This window comes from Etheostoma cragini, chromosome 21 (assembly GCF_013103735.1).
Source record: "Etheostoma cragini isolate CJK2018 chromosome 21, CSU_Ecrag_1.0, whole genome shotgun sequence".
In the NCBI taxonomy this organism is placed as follows: domain Eukaryota; kingdom Metazoa; phylum Chordata; class Actinopteri; order Perciformes; family Percidae; genus Etheostoma; species Etheostoma cragini.
In genome coordinates this window covers 7,868,612-7,884,889 of record NC_048427.1, presented here as the reverse complement: position 1 = coordinate 7,884,889, position 16,278 = coordinate 7,868,612, and the positions used below count along the sequence as shown (strand labels likewise).

Below are 16,278 nucleotides of genomic sequence, written 5' to 3'. Positions count from 1 at the left end.
TGGAAAATGGCTGCAATGAAACAAAGAGTGAAAAATTTAAAGGGGTCTGAATACTTTCCGTACCCACTGTATATGAGTCGTGTTATCTTTTGATTTAGGTTTTTGTCATTTTGGTAAACCACAAATGGACAAAATGCAATGATGAAAAACCCACAAGGCCTCTGGTGTGCCCACTCCCCCAGGTCACACATGCGGCTCGACACCAACGGGTAGAATAAACTGGCCTAGGCAACTGTAACGACTTTAGTGTTCTTGAACTATGGCATCTTGTGTCACGCTCAGGAAGAGGCACTCGCAGCGCCTCCGTAGCCCTTTGTCAGACTGCATCCATGAGACTGCGGTGAGGTGAAGAGACAGGCAACACGCCAGCGGAGCGTCCCCAGCCACATGACTCACCCTGTCCCTACGTGTTAACCCTGGCTCAGTCAGGGCCATGAGGGAACAAGGCCGGTTGTATTGAGTCACTGACACAGTGGACAGTCCCCAGATCAAGCATGATGATGGGGAAGAAAGTGGACAATGCATGTTGTCATGTTCTCCCAATGAGTGCTAGGACAAGAGGGAATCATGGGGGGCACACATGCAGATTTGATATAATGCAAGGTGAGGATTTTACACAGCTATGTCTGTCCTCCATTATGTGTATTCATCTCACATGCCACACAAGTTATCAGTTCACAATCTTAGATGTTAAATACTGAGTAAAGGTACCCCCGGAAATTACCTTGTAACAAACAAAAGGTGTGTTTCAATTCAGTTTCACTTATCCAAACACACTGTCTCCTTGAGCTCTAAATAATGTGTTAAACGCATTTCCTTCTTCATAAAACATTTGCAAAGCAGATTCTTTTAAATATTTAAGTACAGCATTGTTTCCATCCATGTTTACTAGCTTGCAGTCTTCCTTTTCCCCTGCCGTTGTTGGCACATTGCTGCATATCTTGCCGTGTTGATGAAACCTTTAGATCCGTGGAATAGACTGAAACAATTGGCAGAAGTGTGTACCCTGTCATCCACGTGTGTCCTCGTACACGTGCATGGGAAAAACAAAACAGGAACCCTCTTAAAGTATCCTCATACAACGGTTGGTACGATATCTTACGCAAAGTTGTGCAAAAATGGTTGTGCCTTATCTTATGAATGTCCAGCAACACGGGCTATTAGTGTGCTAGGCCAAGCCCGTGCAGTGCAGAACCTGTTCAGGCAACAAAACTACTTGGTGAGGTTTAGAAAAACATGGTTTGGGTTCCAATACTGTAAGTGTGTTCCTTAAATATTCTTTCGGCCAAAAGAATATAGCTAGAGGCTAGAATAAATCATCTCTTGAGCATTTAGCAATATCACAAATGCATATCTCGCCTCTGGCTTTGCTGACCACTCTGCCATAAAGCTGGGACAACTGATCAGAGAGCAGCAGCAACTGATGAGAGCATTATCTTTTTCCACAATACAAGCAAGGTTTAAGGTTTCACAAAGATCAATTACTACCTGGAACCTCCTTGAAATCATGCCGTTTTCCGTATTGATTGAGATTTTGAAGGCATGATATAGCAGGTGTCCATGTTAACAGAGCCCTCCCTACGCAGGCATGATGGGATTGTTGATGTGACTTTGTCTAAAATAAATGCAACGTTTCTTTTATACCTACCTTATTTTGTGATGGACAAACATGCCACTGTCTACCATGCAAGTCCACATTTAAAGTGACTCTGACATCTTTGTTTATTACAGTCAGTAGAAATGTCAGAGAGGTGCTAGAAGTAGGCTGTATTTCAGATTATAGCCTGAAGGATGAGACCAGCTTCTACACATAAGACAGTTTATTTTTAGTAATCAACATGATGTATGCAGGCTTGTGGTGAGATAACGGGTCTGAAGAGGAGGGCCGTGCAGCTGGAAAGGTTCTGTTCAATGTCAGTAATTATTGACAGCAACAGTGTTAAGAAGACAGTTTTTAGCAGCATGGCTCTAGGGATGGCAATTTCAGTCTACCAATCAACCTGGTCAAGATTAAATTATCTCAACAACTACTTGACAGATTGCCATGAACTTTAGCATTCATTGTCCCCTCAAAATGAAGCCTGGTGACTTTGGTGATCCCCTGACTTTTCCTCTAGTGCCCCCTGCAGATCTTTCTTCTACTGAAATGTCTAGTTAACCATTAGATGATTTGCTATGGGGGTTTGTGCATGAACATACATTGTTCTCAGATGATATATTCCTAACAACTTTTATGATCAACTGACTTTTCCTTGAGAATCACTAGCAGATCAAAGTTTTCACTTATCTAGGAAAGTATCTTAACATCTACCAAATGGATTTGCAGATATCTTTGTAAAGACATTCATAATGTCAGGCGGATGAATCCTCATGAATGTAGTCTTGTATTGCCAGGACTATTTCCACAATGCTGGGGAGAAAGGTCTGGCTCCACCACACATCAATTCTGGTTTAGGAAAAAGACTCTCTGGGTTGTGTGAATTTCTTTAAACCAATCACAATCATCTTGGGCGTTGCTAAATTGAGGACGCACCAAGGGTGGCTCTGTAAAATGGTCTCAGGAAGGAACTTGTTTTGGTGCACTTCCACAAAATAATGCCACACATGAAGTTAACTGTTCACACAATACAGTCACATGAGCTATTTAAATTAGCTTGATACATAATTAAATGTAATTTGCATTTACCAGTGTATCGCAGTGTGTGGCCTATTTTGTCCATAGCGATCCCCGCCAAATGGTCCCAAAACATCCCAGTTAGACAGTAAATGTTTGCAATCATTCACAGAAAGAACCAAGCATGCCAGCCTTTTTGCACCATTTTCTTTAACACTTGTCATTTTGAGCTTAAAGTTTGTTCTTGTTCTCTGAATAGAATGGCAACACACAGAGAGCTGAAGGTGGGGACATGGTGGGGATGCGTGATTATCACACAACTTATAGGAGGGACCTGCCATCCAATAGCATTCACATGCTACTATTGGTCAGGCTATGCTTACACAAGGTAACGGAAACCGATTTGTTCAGGTCCTAAGCTCTGAACAAGTGGCTATCCTAACTTTAACCACTCGAAGGTATGTGCCTAACCCCAAGCAATCGGGCTGCTTCGTAGGGCGGGACTTGCCTAGAAGTCACCTGGGATCCATAATAACGCAGGGGATGTGTCCCCCTCCTTCACTTCCACATTGCCTGGCAATTCTTCTTCTGTTGATCCAGACCATCATGTATGTAACCCCCTGACTTTTCCGCTATTGCCACCATTTGTGGTTTTAAGTGAAATGTCAACTATTGGATGGCTTGCCACAGAATTACATACATTCATGTCCTCATGAGGTTTAATTGTAGTAACTTTGGTGATCTGATAACGTTTCATCAAGTGCCATCATCAGATAAAAATTTCACTTTCTCCAATTCTTTGCTTTCCTACAGAAAATAAAATTACATTCCTATTAGCCCCAGCTGTACTATGTGTTTAGTGCTGACTATGACTCTAAGATGGTGAACATGTTAAATATTACAACATTATAATGTCAGCATTTGCATTGTGAGCATGTGTAGATGCTTATTCGTTTTTCTTTTGGGTTTTCTAATGTGTACTTGCTGTTTGTGCCATGCCAAACACACTAAAATAACTGACGTGTTTGTGCTGCCAAGTTGTAGTCTTTGTCTTGAAATCGAAGTAAACATCTTCTTAGGTTCCCGCCCACAGGAGTAAAACCATTTGTGTATCTTAGTGTGGAGAAAGGCTGCACATTTGTTGGGATGAAGGGTACATGAGCAACAATGGCAGTTTAGCTTGACAATTAAAGCATCTATCTCTAATTTGCATCTCCCCTGGTGAGTTAAGCGGGGGACGCTAAAGATAACAACACCAAGGGCTTATTAATGTCACTTTAGACATTTCAGAAGAGGTACTCTCTCCAAGCCTAGCATTTTCCTGTCTCAATGAAACCTAAGACACATGCAGGGACACACATGCATGCTGACCCGTACGCTGACCCAAACATTTGCACATGGACCCACAAACGTGCACTGCAGTAGCCCGATAAGCCTTACACCTCATCAATTGTCCCCTGCAAATGTCAAATCGAAGCCATCTCGTTTACTGACAGGGAGTGGGCGGTAGTGAATGAATCAAATTTTCTGTCAGTTTTGTTTGCATACACTGGAGATTACCTTAATTAAAACAAGCTTGCATAGACATAATCTTTCAAATCCTTCTACTTATAGCTACATGATGAAAGGAGGTACAGTAGAAAATCTCAAAATATCCCTGCTGCCGAGTCCAAGAGATGAAGCTTACGTCAACAAAAAGCAGCTTAGCACTTCTTGGAGGAATACTTATCTTCAGACCTTGGGCCTGAATAAAGTCATGGAGGATATGAGATGAAATATATGTTATTGGTTCAAGGGTCACGAATATTTCAGATGCTGTTTCATCACAGATTAAAACAACAGCTCCATAGTATCCTGTTGGGTTGGTTGTTCAGCTAATGTCACCATCAAAACCCAACTACCCTGAGGAGGGGGTTTGTGTCGCTTACATAAGCACAATAGCTTGAGTAAAGGATCACCCAGTTGTGCAGGATGAGGAAAAGACGGTGCCTGCCAAGAGAATTTCTCTACGTTTTACGCAGAGGCTTCCACAGATGGTTTTAGGCTCACCCCTGTTTTCGTTCTGATTCTGACCTCGATAAATGTCTCCTGAAAGGATTTGTAAATGGCTAAATAAGGGGTTAATTTTTTATCTATGCAACATGATGCAATCAAAAGTATTATTTGCTAACATGATGGTACGGCTAAAGTCCTTCTTGGTTAAAATGAAAAAACTAATGAATTCCTCTGCATTTGTATTTGACTCTTTTCACTCACATGTTTTGAAATGATAAATGCTGTGGAACTTGTTGTCTCTGAAACGTTTTTGGATGAGAATGTTTTTGGTGCATTTGTTTTGTTTTCTCCCTGAGGGCTTCAGGAAAAGTACAGATGTTGCAGACTCTCGGGCAATGTTTAGTTCTGAGGGTTTCAGCAGTGAAAGCTGTTTCTCGCAGACCTGGGGCATTTGTCTTTGACATTGTGACATGAAGTCTCTAATTTGATGATGTGCTCACGGACCCTGCAAGGAGAAAACAGCCTGCACTAGTGCTCGGCTGCCCCCTGGCTTGGGTGACCTCTGCTTAGGCACGGAACTTCAGTCTTAATTGTGTCTGGAGGAATTCTGCTGTCTTAAGACAAGCTTAAGTTAAGACCTGATTTAAAAAGCAGTTGAACAGACAACAGGGTGCTCTAGCGCTACACAGTGTGGCAATCTAGTCTCATCATTTTAATCAGTTGTATACTATTAAACCAGTTTACAGCTCAAACAAATGCTACATTCAATTGAGCTTGAGAGGTAACACTGGGATGGTATTGACTTGTGTTTGTGTTCGTGAATAAGTATGTGCAGTTTAACAGTTTACATGTCTTGACACCCCTGGAACCTTCGTGCCTAAACTTCTAACTTTGTATTTCAATCTAAGTAAGACACCGTTTTGGACCCTACAAGGCCCATGTCAAAGGCAAACTATGTCCAAAGAATTTCATAATATCAAAGTGAGCTTTTAAGAAAACTGAAAAATATATTGGTCTTTACAGTTTACGCCTGGAAGCTATTTTCCCGTCTCTGACACTTGTGTTGCCGTCACAGCAGAGCCTAATTTGCCCTTGATTACTTTTAGACACTGATCTAAGCTTTGTCATGATACGTTAACATCCGTCCCCTGACTTTTTTGCGCTAAATCTCCACACACTTTAGAGGGAAACACACATCTTTCCTTTGATTGTGAAACATAATCATCTCCCGCTTCATTTGGCATTTAACACAGCTGTGATTTCTTCTCCCCTTTCCCTCAGTGATCATCTCTGTGTTGATTGCCTGTCCCTACGCTTGCGTGGCTCTTGTGTGTAGGCTAACATTTACAGGACTTAAGGCTGGTTTCACTGGAAAATTAAAGCTGATCAAGAAATAGATTACGAGAGTGACATTAACCACATAAGGTGTGAGAAGAGGCAAAAAAAAAATGTTTTTAATGAAAAATCATGGGCTAAAAGTCAACGCAACAGGAAAAGATGTTCCTTAAGCCCACACCTAGCTGTTTAAATGTTGTGTTAAGTCACTGTTATCTTTTTATCTTTTGTGGAAACATACAGAACATTTTTGACAGTTGTTGCATGCATGAATCAAATAAATATTTACAGCACATTATGTGATATAATTGTACAACTAACAATCCACAGATATGTTCTTTAATAGACACACAAAATTGTGTATGTACACTACTTTGATTTTGTTCAGACGTCACAATTAAATATCAAATTTACAGTTTATACACTAATAATATGCGAAAACGAATGGGTTGATGTAACATGATTTTCAAAATGATCACACTAAGACACAATACAGTTTGTGACACTGTCATTCAGAACAACAAGCATAATCTCATTTTGGCGCCCAATATTTGACAAATTAGCATTTCTCGGGATAGAACATATTTCATCATTGAAGCACATTTCATCATACATGAGAAAACATAATTTTAACATAAATCTGAACAGCACATTTACAAATACTGCAGTCACCATGGCCGACTGACTAGATTTCCAGACTTAACATTGAAATGACAGCTCAAAAATGATGGTGAACCTTCTTCACTGTCAGAATTGTTACTGCACCTCAGCATGACATTTGACATCACTGTCACTGTTTAGTTGCTTACGTCCATCAGAATAGCAGCATAGGCACCCTGTATACAACGGAACATATGGATGAGAAAGTACACAGTTACAGATAACCACAGATCCACAGCCTTAGTCACTGTATCAATGCTTAAACATCTGTAAAAACAATCTGACTGTGGATCAGTGGCTATGGGCAACATTATCCTTACTGCAAGAGCCAAGTTAAAGTCAGGAAGTGAACACTTCTGGCTGTGACCTTTCACCTCTGAGCCCACGTCCTGTCTCGACTTCAGTCTTCAGTCGGCATAGAGGATGAACCCTGAGAATGTGCTATATTTGTTGCTGTTGCCCCCGTGGGCCTTTCCCCCATCCAATTTTATGAAAACCTCATCGCCTGCATCCAAATGAAGGATGACACTGTTGCTGGCGTAGTCATAACTCTGATCCTGGTCTTGGGCAATGGCACTGGCCCTAACCTGGAATATGACATGCACACAAATACAAGGAGAGAGGAAGTGAAGAAACGTAAAATGCTGAGGAAAAGATTACAATAAAGAATTGTTTTATTGACTCTATGTTAGCAATATGCAGTCAAGTATCATAAACAAAATGTTAAAATAATTATTACAAATTATCATTTATAAGGCTGAAATAATAGTAAGATGACACCACTGAAGTACAACTGATGATGATATTGAAATAAATAATTTGGCGCACTCAAACAAATGACTCACTGATTTACGGGCTGACATGAGTCCACACTTATTTTCGATGTAGAGGTTGACTAACAATCTTATTTTAAGAAAAGCATATTTGCAAGACGTGTGAACTGAATTTGAGAGATTGTGTAAAGTGTGTCCCCTGTGGTAAATATCTTGTTTTTCTCTCATGACTCAACTGAAAGGGTCAAGCTTGAGTCAGTCTGCCTCTGAGGAAGGATGGCGGTGCACATAATCCCCCTCTTTGCGTCATGTTCAACTCTTAGATCCACCTTTTTCTGGAAAGGACCACTGAGAATGCCATGTTTATACCAAATAGAAGTGCCATCGTGTCAGCACAGGGTAATTACTGAGGGTGTTAGATCTACAGCATAACACCCAAATCTCTTCTTCTTGTGTGTGTAAAAAGGGAAACCGGGGGACGTTTCTTTATGTACAGTTATCCCCTCTAAGCTTTTGCTAATGTGTAACAATCTGGGTTGCCATGTTGGCCGTTGGCCTTCAACCAGATTCTGGCAACAAGATCTAAACTAAGGTAAAACCAAAATAGGAATGTGGACTCCTAATTAGTGCCAATGCAGAACAAAAGCATATATCAAGAGACTGCGGGGTCTGAGAAGAGAATTTGAGCCACTGATGACACCAAGATGGTGGATTTGTGAGACCTAAAGGCAAAACAGCCAAAACTCCTGTCCCTCCCTATTTCCACCCTCTATGCTATTTTTTTTTTTTGTGAACAACTTTTCATTTTTTTCCAATCATCAATTTAGTCACATGTCCATCCCACTACACCGTCGGCTTAACACCATCAAAAACAAACTAAATACACAATTAACATTAGGCAAAAATAAAAAAAATAATAACAACTGCGACCCCCACCCCCACCCACCCAATCCCTCATCACCCTCTTCGTTATTGAAGCAGCATAATGTCCACCTCTGAAAAAAAGATACTGATCAAATATTTTAATTAATTTTGTGTCGTGAATGCAAAAACATTGTCTGTAGCTTGTAGGATAAATTTTGTGATTTTAACCAGAGACTTGCATAGTAGTGGCTAAAGTGTCCTGACACCACTTTGCCCCACTTGGACCAATTAAAGAAGTAATAAATACACGTTGTTGTTTTACTTCTCCATTTAGACTGCGAATGACACACATTCAGTTGTATCATTGTGTGGGTGAATTAATCAGTAAGTGTAGTTGGTTTGCACGTTTGCCTGAGGTCATGTTGACATGACTTTTTAGTTTTTAATTGATCCTCATTATCCACATAGAGACTGTATATTTGTTTGTGCTTTGTAACTCAGTATCCACCCTGATAATGTGTATTACGATTTTTCAGAACGTTTAATTATTCATAGGAATACATTTTCATCCTATGGTTAGATAACTTGGAGCTCATAGTTGCATAAGACTGTAATTGACAATACATTGTTTTTAATTATGGTAGGTCAATGTAGCTTTATGTATGAAATGTCATAGATGACATTGCACAGTATTGAGAGTGTCATTGCCCCTGAAAGAAAGCGGGGGGGGGGGGGGGGGGGGGGGGGGGGGGGGGGGGGGGGGGGGGGGGGGGGGGGGGGGGGGGGGGGGGGGGGGGGGGGGGGGGGGGGGGGGGGAAGGTGAAGGAAGTCTTTACAAAGTGATAGTCAGCCAACAGGTGAATCATTCTGTTTCAGATATCTAGCAAACTGTCCTTCCACACTGTAAGCATCACTTTTTCGTTTGTTTAAGTTAAAAGTAAGCAGGTTTTCATGGACTCTAAATATAATACCCACTTTGCACTACTTTTATATTAACTTTTTACTGCCCATTTTAGAATTGAGACAATGTAACAGAACACAATTATATTATTTGTGGTAAGAACTGAAATATGTTTGTGTTTGGGCATCCTAGTTGATATAATATAGTGTACCAATATGCAGAATAAGGAGTGGGGGGTAACATGAATACTGTACCTTCAGTATTCTGTCTAATGCCATGGATGTGGTGTTGTATTGCACTGTACGTTATTTTATTCTTTTGGGACAAAACAAGACAAATATCTTACAGTATGATGCAGTTCAATATGACAGCAAAATGTGTTTAGTGTGTGGTATCTCGCTATGCAACCTAGTAAAACCCAGACAAAATGGCCACAGAGTTGAACCCACAGTTCTATTATACAGTCTCCACAAAAATGGTCTCTATTAGAATCACTAATGTGGCAATAACTGTGTGGCCATTTCACTGGATTACATTATAATGTGCAGGTGTTAATGTCTCCACTCTCTGTACTATCTGCCGCAGCCTGGCAGAGATGTTTGCAGGAAAATGTCTAGTCTCAGATTTCCATGGTGTTTAATGAATGTCATCACCTGGGGCTTAAAAGACATTACAACACTATCCATGAGTGTAGAAAATGTCACGATTAGATATTGAAACGCCTGAGCCTAACAGGCAGTCTGATAACCCAAACTAGTGTGGCACATCATGGTTCCGTGAAGTTTGTTGTATTTCAAAGGGCACCAGCTTTGAACTAGCCACTACCCCAGGCTGTGTTTTGATGTGTGCAGAGTTGAGATAGCGCTGCACTCCTTCCACTCACTTCAACATGTACATCACTGGATGTGTAATATGCACAGATACACAATCTGGCAGCATGCCACTGTGCATTGTCATTATCTTGGACTATAACACTAGCCTAAGTCAGATCTAACATCACTATCCACATGAATGCATGACTTCTCAATTTAGACTACAAGCACACTGGTTACACTCTTCCCTGAGCAATTTGAATGCAGGTTCATTCAAGGGTATGATTCGGGATTCTTAACTCATGGTAATAATTATACTGTGTGTACGTAATTTAGCTTTTTTTTTAAAGTCAGCGTGAAATACTAAACATTAGAAGTGTTTTGAGAAGGTGTCTGAGCATTTAAAAGTGTTACCCACCAGACTGTTCTTGATCAGGTCAGCCCACATACTGGTGCCATCTCCTCCCCTCATCAGCACATTGTAGATGAAAAAGTAAGTGCCAGGAATCTTACAGGTAAACTTGCCCGTTGTGCCCTCATAGTTACCACCAATATTAGTCACCACGTCATCAAATCGTAGAATATCGTAACCTTCTTGGGGGTTTCGTAGTCCTGCATAAAATGCCACCCGAGGCATGGTGCTGTATGTGGTTGTACTGACTGCCCCTCTACCCCCTAAACCTAGAATCCCTGTCCGCACAATGTCCACACCATCTCCTGGTGGACCCTTAGGTCCTGGTGGGCCTGGCTCTCCAGGTGGTCCTGGGGGTCCGGGCTTCCCTGGACGTCCTGGTTTGCCTTGTGGGCCATGAGCACTGTAAGTAGGCAGAGGTGGGCCAATGCTATGATCACTCAGATCTGCATCGTTGTTCACCTGTAGGCCTGTGGTTGCTGCATCTGTTCCTGCGTGCACACCTGTATCCGACGTGCCCGTGCTGGGAAAGGGGTCACAAACCATGCGGCAGGTACCCAGCATCTCGTAGTGGCTCGCACTGTCATCTATGCCACCTGTGCCAACGGAGCTGACCAGCACAGGAATGAGGACCACCAGAACCAACACCAGCATGACCCCCACAGCGGCTGCCACCAGGGTCTTCCGCCCGATGCTCAGCCGGGGAAGGGGCTGTGCAGCCAGTGTGGAACTCTCCGGGGTGGAAATGGTGACTGTGAGTAGTGCTTCCACCTGGCAAAACGTAGACACAATGAGGCTCTTCAATGGTGGAGATGGTGCCCAGGGAGAGCTGATATGAGTGTGTGAGTGAGTGACAGAAAAGTGTAGGAGAAAGGGAGAGGGAGAGGAGCAAGGGGCCGAAGTGATCAAAAGGAGAGAACGATTGAGAGAGTGAGGAGAGAGAGTAAGTGAAGAGGAGGAGGGAGGGAGTAAGACAGCTTGAGAGAGAAAAAAAGAAAAGAAGCAAGGGGAGGAGAGAGTGAGCAACATGCACTCACTAACAATCTGAGTCAGGGTTGAGGAGGGCACTTTCCTACCGGCAGATGTGAGAAGCCAGGGAGGGGGCGGGGGGCGTAAGGAAGGAATGTGATATATAGAGCATGGAGCATCATAAACCATCAGTTCATTGGATGATGAAAATTGAGAATTTGAGTGAAGTATGCTTGGATGAGCAGGATCAACATTTTAGGAAATACCACTCATGTACTACCACATAAATGTATCCATTATTGTGACCACATGCTTTACATCTTTCAATAATATTAAACAGTTGCCATCAATATGGTGTTGTGCACTTATGGAAGAAAACATTTACCAGAGGTACCAGAGGATCTCATTTGAAACAACCAGTAGTCAGCGGTCAGGTATGGATGTGTATTTCTTCTGGTATTCTGCTTTTCTTAGTTTAATGTGAGAGTTTTATTGTGGTCTGAATGTCTACATTTTCCCTGCTTGCCTAGCCAGAGATCTCATATGTATACTGGCAAGATTCCAAGCATCAGTTTTCAGCCAAGCCGTGACCTTCACAAAAAAGACAAACTTTTAATGGGAGAGTTCATAATTTCTAAGTAAAACGCAGTTCTTTTTCCATTGGTAATGACAAGATTTTACTCACTGAATGGATTGCTGGGACCTAGGGTTGTGCCAACATCACTAAAACACAAGCGGTCCGGCGATTAAACTGATTGCAACAAGTCCTACACCACTACTGAAATCAAAGGTGATCATCATGGTGTTGTGCAAACTGTTTGCTGTGTATGTGATTTTGCAGTAACATCACTGAGCCACAAAAGGGATTTTGTACAGCATTTTGACTGCAAATCATTAAATTTATTAATACAAAAAAGTGTATTAAAGGATGCAATTCAGCAGTAAAAAAAACAATTTGGATCTAAATAATGGCGTGCTGTATGGTACAATGTGTTAATCTGTCAGCTATATACAGGAAACCTTGTACATAATCTCTCAGAAGATAACCAACCTTCAAATAATTGACAGAAGTAACCGCAAAACAAACCAAGTCGCATTGAAGCAAGTACATAGACGTGTCTGCAGTAGGACTGAAAATGTTGGTGCCTTCCATTGGTGCTAGATTTTAATGTGAGTAGTATAAGCAGTGAGTAGTCCTCCACATGTTTGATGCTGCTGTTGTCACAGGACCTGACAATGGTACTGAGTCAGACACCTCGAGCAGTGCGTTCTTGCTGAGTCTTTAGCTGATGACAACACACACTAAATCAGAGAGCGGAGAGATGACCACATACGAGAGAAGGTATTTTATCTTCTTAACTGTAGTTTTATTTAGCAAATTCTACACATAATACTTTATATATACATATATATATATATATATATATATATATATATATATATATATATATATATATACTAACATACAAATCGGACCGACAAAAAGAAATTGACAAAGACATTTCAATCAAAACATTTCAATCAAAAATCAAAGAGTGAAGGTGGAGTACCGCACAAGACCTTATCCAGTGTACTGTCCATCCACCTTCTCTGTAAAGTGCTTTAGTGCCCACATGTGGCCTTTTAACATGTTACAAATTATGTCAGCTCCAAACAGCATCCAATTCCTTGCTCTTACTCTTCGGCCCTCGCTGTGTGTGGATCCAAATCTCTAGAGAGAGCTAAACATGCCTTACTGTGAAGGTTCAAGACAGCAGTAGGCCTTCAAAGCAACTCTTAGTTTTGGGGTGTTAGCATGCTTATATTTGCTAGTCAGCATTAAAGACAAAGTACAGCTGATGGGAATGTCAGTTTTGCAGGTTTTTTGGTAAATCATAAATCAAAGTATTGACCTGAAGATTGTGCCAGATGAAAAGGGATCACTAAAGTAATTACATTTCATTATGAGGGGGGCATGTGTGTGTAATGCATTTCATGCAATAGAGACATTTTACTGAAAACCACATATGTCGACCTCATGGTTGTGCTAGAGGAAAAGTGGTCAAGTCCTGATTTAATGCGTACACATGACATTAATATAGATATTCCCATCCCGCTCAAAGACTATTTACCAAAATGTTGAACTGTTCCTATTTTTGTTGTGTGTTCTGTCTGACAATATTGTGTTTTGGAATAAACAAAACTGGATTCAGTGGTTGAAAGACAACATTAGGGTCCAAAGCAGGAAGTCCTGTGACATTATACAAAGGGCCTTTTTTAAAGCAGCTAGTTTGAATTGTAGGAGGATAAGCACAGGTGTTACTTATAACATTAACAATAGCTCTTTTGTATTCAGGGAAATCATGACACTGTGAAATGGAATTCAGCTAGTCAATTTTATTATTCAGTTACAGAAGACTGGGGAACATGCTTAAACTCAGTATTGACTTTTTCAATATTTAGCCATGTATTAGTAGCCTAAACCTGAAAATATGTGGCATGTAGGAAACATATCCCAAGTTCCACTGTCTTTGGCATAGCAATGTCCAGAGTTATATGAATTTGGAAAAGTGAAATCCAAACAACAATTATGTTTCTTCTAAAGCAGATATGGCAAAGAATATTATAGAATTTATTCATTTTTTGTAGGGGACAGATTTGCAATGCATTGTTGAATGAATTGAAGATCACAAACAATGATGGCAGGTATTTATGTAGCCTGTTATGTCTATAATTTAAAAGTGAAATCCTGTGGAGGGATTAGACAATGCCCTTTACAAGTCCAAGCAGTATCAGGAGCTCGATTCCACATTCATGTTTTGTTGACTGTGTCCTGACAAAAAGTGCAATACAACTCATCATGTCACCATAGCAGGCCAACTATAGGATAACACATTTATACTGGTACCTTAAAATCATGAATATGCAACATTTATGGTTACAGTTAATAAGAAAGGCTGATGTTTTTAATTTTTTGAAATTGTTTATTCATACATCATTCAGTCAGTCCTCTAAAATGCTCATGAAGCTGCACATCTCTATGGTTGGATCTTTTAGAGATGATGTACTTTTGGCTGCAGCACCATTTAGATGAGTACTCCTTTCTCTTTTAAAGGGAACACACCGGCTGTGACATTACGGATTGGAGTTTGGCGAGAAGTGCAACTCTCTTAAACACAAACACTTTATGTCAGAAATAATCAGTGTAATAGCAATCTGTGGCCTCTGTTAATCCCTGCTGATTTACCCTTTAAGCTGAAATTTCTCACAACTTCCTGCAGATGGAGAAGTGACTGAAATCTATTTAGGGTAATGAAATGTATGATGCACATATTTAAAAGTGACTTTGTGCTGTTTTCTCCTCCTTCCCCATTTCACTAACTGCATTTACTTCTTTTAACCAGAGGATGACGCTGCTTACTCTTGTAGAGAAGGATAAAAAGAAAGTAAAGCAGTCAAACAACTAGGTCACAATGAAAAACCTTAAACCTTTAAAACATAAAAAATTTGGTGTTTGGTGAAAGAATATTGTCTATCTCAGTATTTTTAACAACTTCAAGATGTGTGGTGTTGAGTTATACATGGGTTGCACTGTTGGGACATCTTCCATGCATCAACAAGAACTTATCAGCACTACAGTAAAGGAAGGTGTAGACCTCCCATCATGAGCAGCCTTGCTCACATTCCAACACTGACACACAGGGCGACCTTTTCAGTAACTGGAGAGTTTAGGAGGCAACAGGCCATCTTTGATGTCTATATTCAGGACAAACTCAGCTGGATATTGCATTCATCTGAGTTTTGGGAGATGCAGGGTGAAAATGTTTTGTGCTAGTGTCTTTTGGTTCATTTTGTATCAAAGCAAAGCTTTTAAAGAAGGGTAGACATAAAAACTATATATTGGTGTGAGAAATTACATTTGGTACTTTAGTTTCGGCTTAAAATAGTATACATACATAGATACAAATAGTTGGGTTGACAAAATGAAGTGTCTGGGGTGAAGATAATTCACGGGCAAACAACAAAGTCAAGATAATGTAGAACCCCTGATCTTTTCAAAGGGATTATGTTTCATTGACATTTGATATAATATCCCCTTATATGAAAGGAAAGTTTATCAGCCCCTTGAATGTTTACACAAGGATTCAAACAGAGTAACTTCCTTGATTCTTCCTTTATGGACTCTTCCTTTTAAGGCAATGGGCCACTGCCTTGCCGTCCCTCTTGGGATTCTGTGGGAATTCCTTAGCTGGTTTGCTTGGCAGTTGGTTTTCAATCCTTAAATATTGTTATTTCAGGATGGGAGGTTGGGACGACGAAGGAATTGAAACAATGTGCCATGTAGACTTGACAAAAGCTCTAGCCTGAGTGTGTACACTATTGTATGTGGTTGGTGTTATCTATAATTGGGTCCTTCGTCACAAGTGCTGTGATGTCTCACTGATGCTTGCACATCCTCTTCATTTTGTTTAATTCCATTTGGTACTAATTTAATTGCTCATATGGACTGTAACATAATTTAGTGCTGTTTATATGTTACAAAATAGCCCTGAAAGAGCATTTCATAATTATATCTTCATTATCCTCTTTTATGGATGTATTTGGAAGGTTCAGTTTTCAGCTTATTGGGAATATCCTGTTCTGTCCTGTTTGTTTTCTTTGAGGTCTACAATCTTATCTCCCATCAGTCACAGCTCCAATTGCTGAGCAGAAAGTGCCAAAAGCAGAGCTTGTCTGGCTAGTAAATTTACAGCGGCTGGAATCTACTCCTTACAAACAGTAGACATGCCTTTTTAGGGCAGAAGAATATATTACGTAATTTCGGGAGCACCTCGGATCTCTAGCAAACTCGCCTTTGTTGATACAGAGCGACACCCCTGTTGGCCAATAAGATGCCAACGAAGTTGCCTTCTTGCTGGTTGATTGGTTAAGAGGGCGCACAACGTTGGTTGACGTTTAGGTTG

The 16,278-nt window shown here is 40.7% G+C and overlaps 2 protein-coding genes across 2 annotated transcripts in view; both read right to left on the bottom strand.

The window, feature by feature from the left end:
* The window catches only part of LOC117936491 (myosin light chain kinase, smooth muscle-like), a 36,394-nt gene extending 31,472 nt beyond the window's left edge, over positions 1 to 4,922 (bottom strand). The window contains exon 1 of the mRNA XM_034859548.1: positions 4,916 to 4,922. The gene's annotated coding sequence lies outside the window, so the exon portion shown is untranslated. The remainder of the gene's footprint in view (positions 1 to 4,915) is intronic.
* On the bottom strand, positions 4,836 to 11,308 carry LOC117936497 (C1q-related factor-like). Its single transcript, XM_034859560.1, has 2 exons — positions 10,373 to 11,308; positions 4,836 to 7,191 (listed from the first exon to the last, which is right to left on the bottom strand). Exons 1-2 carry the CDS (start codon positions 11,018 to 11,020, stop codon positions 7,012 to 7,014), a joined length of 828 nt encoding a protein of 275 aa, XP_034715451.1. The 5' UTR covers positions 11,021 to 11,308; the 3' UTR covers positions 4,836 to 7,011.
* Between the last annotated feature and the right edge of the window lie 4,970 nt (positions 11,309 to 16,278).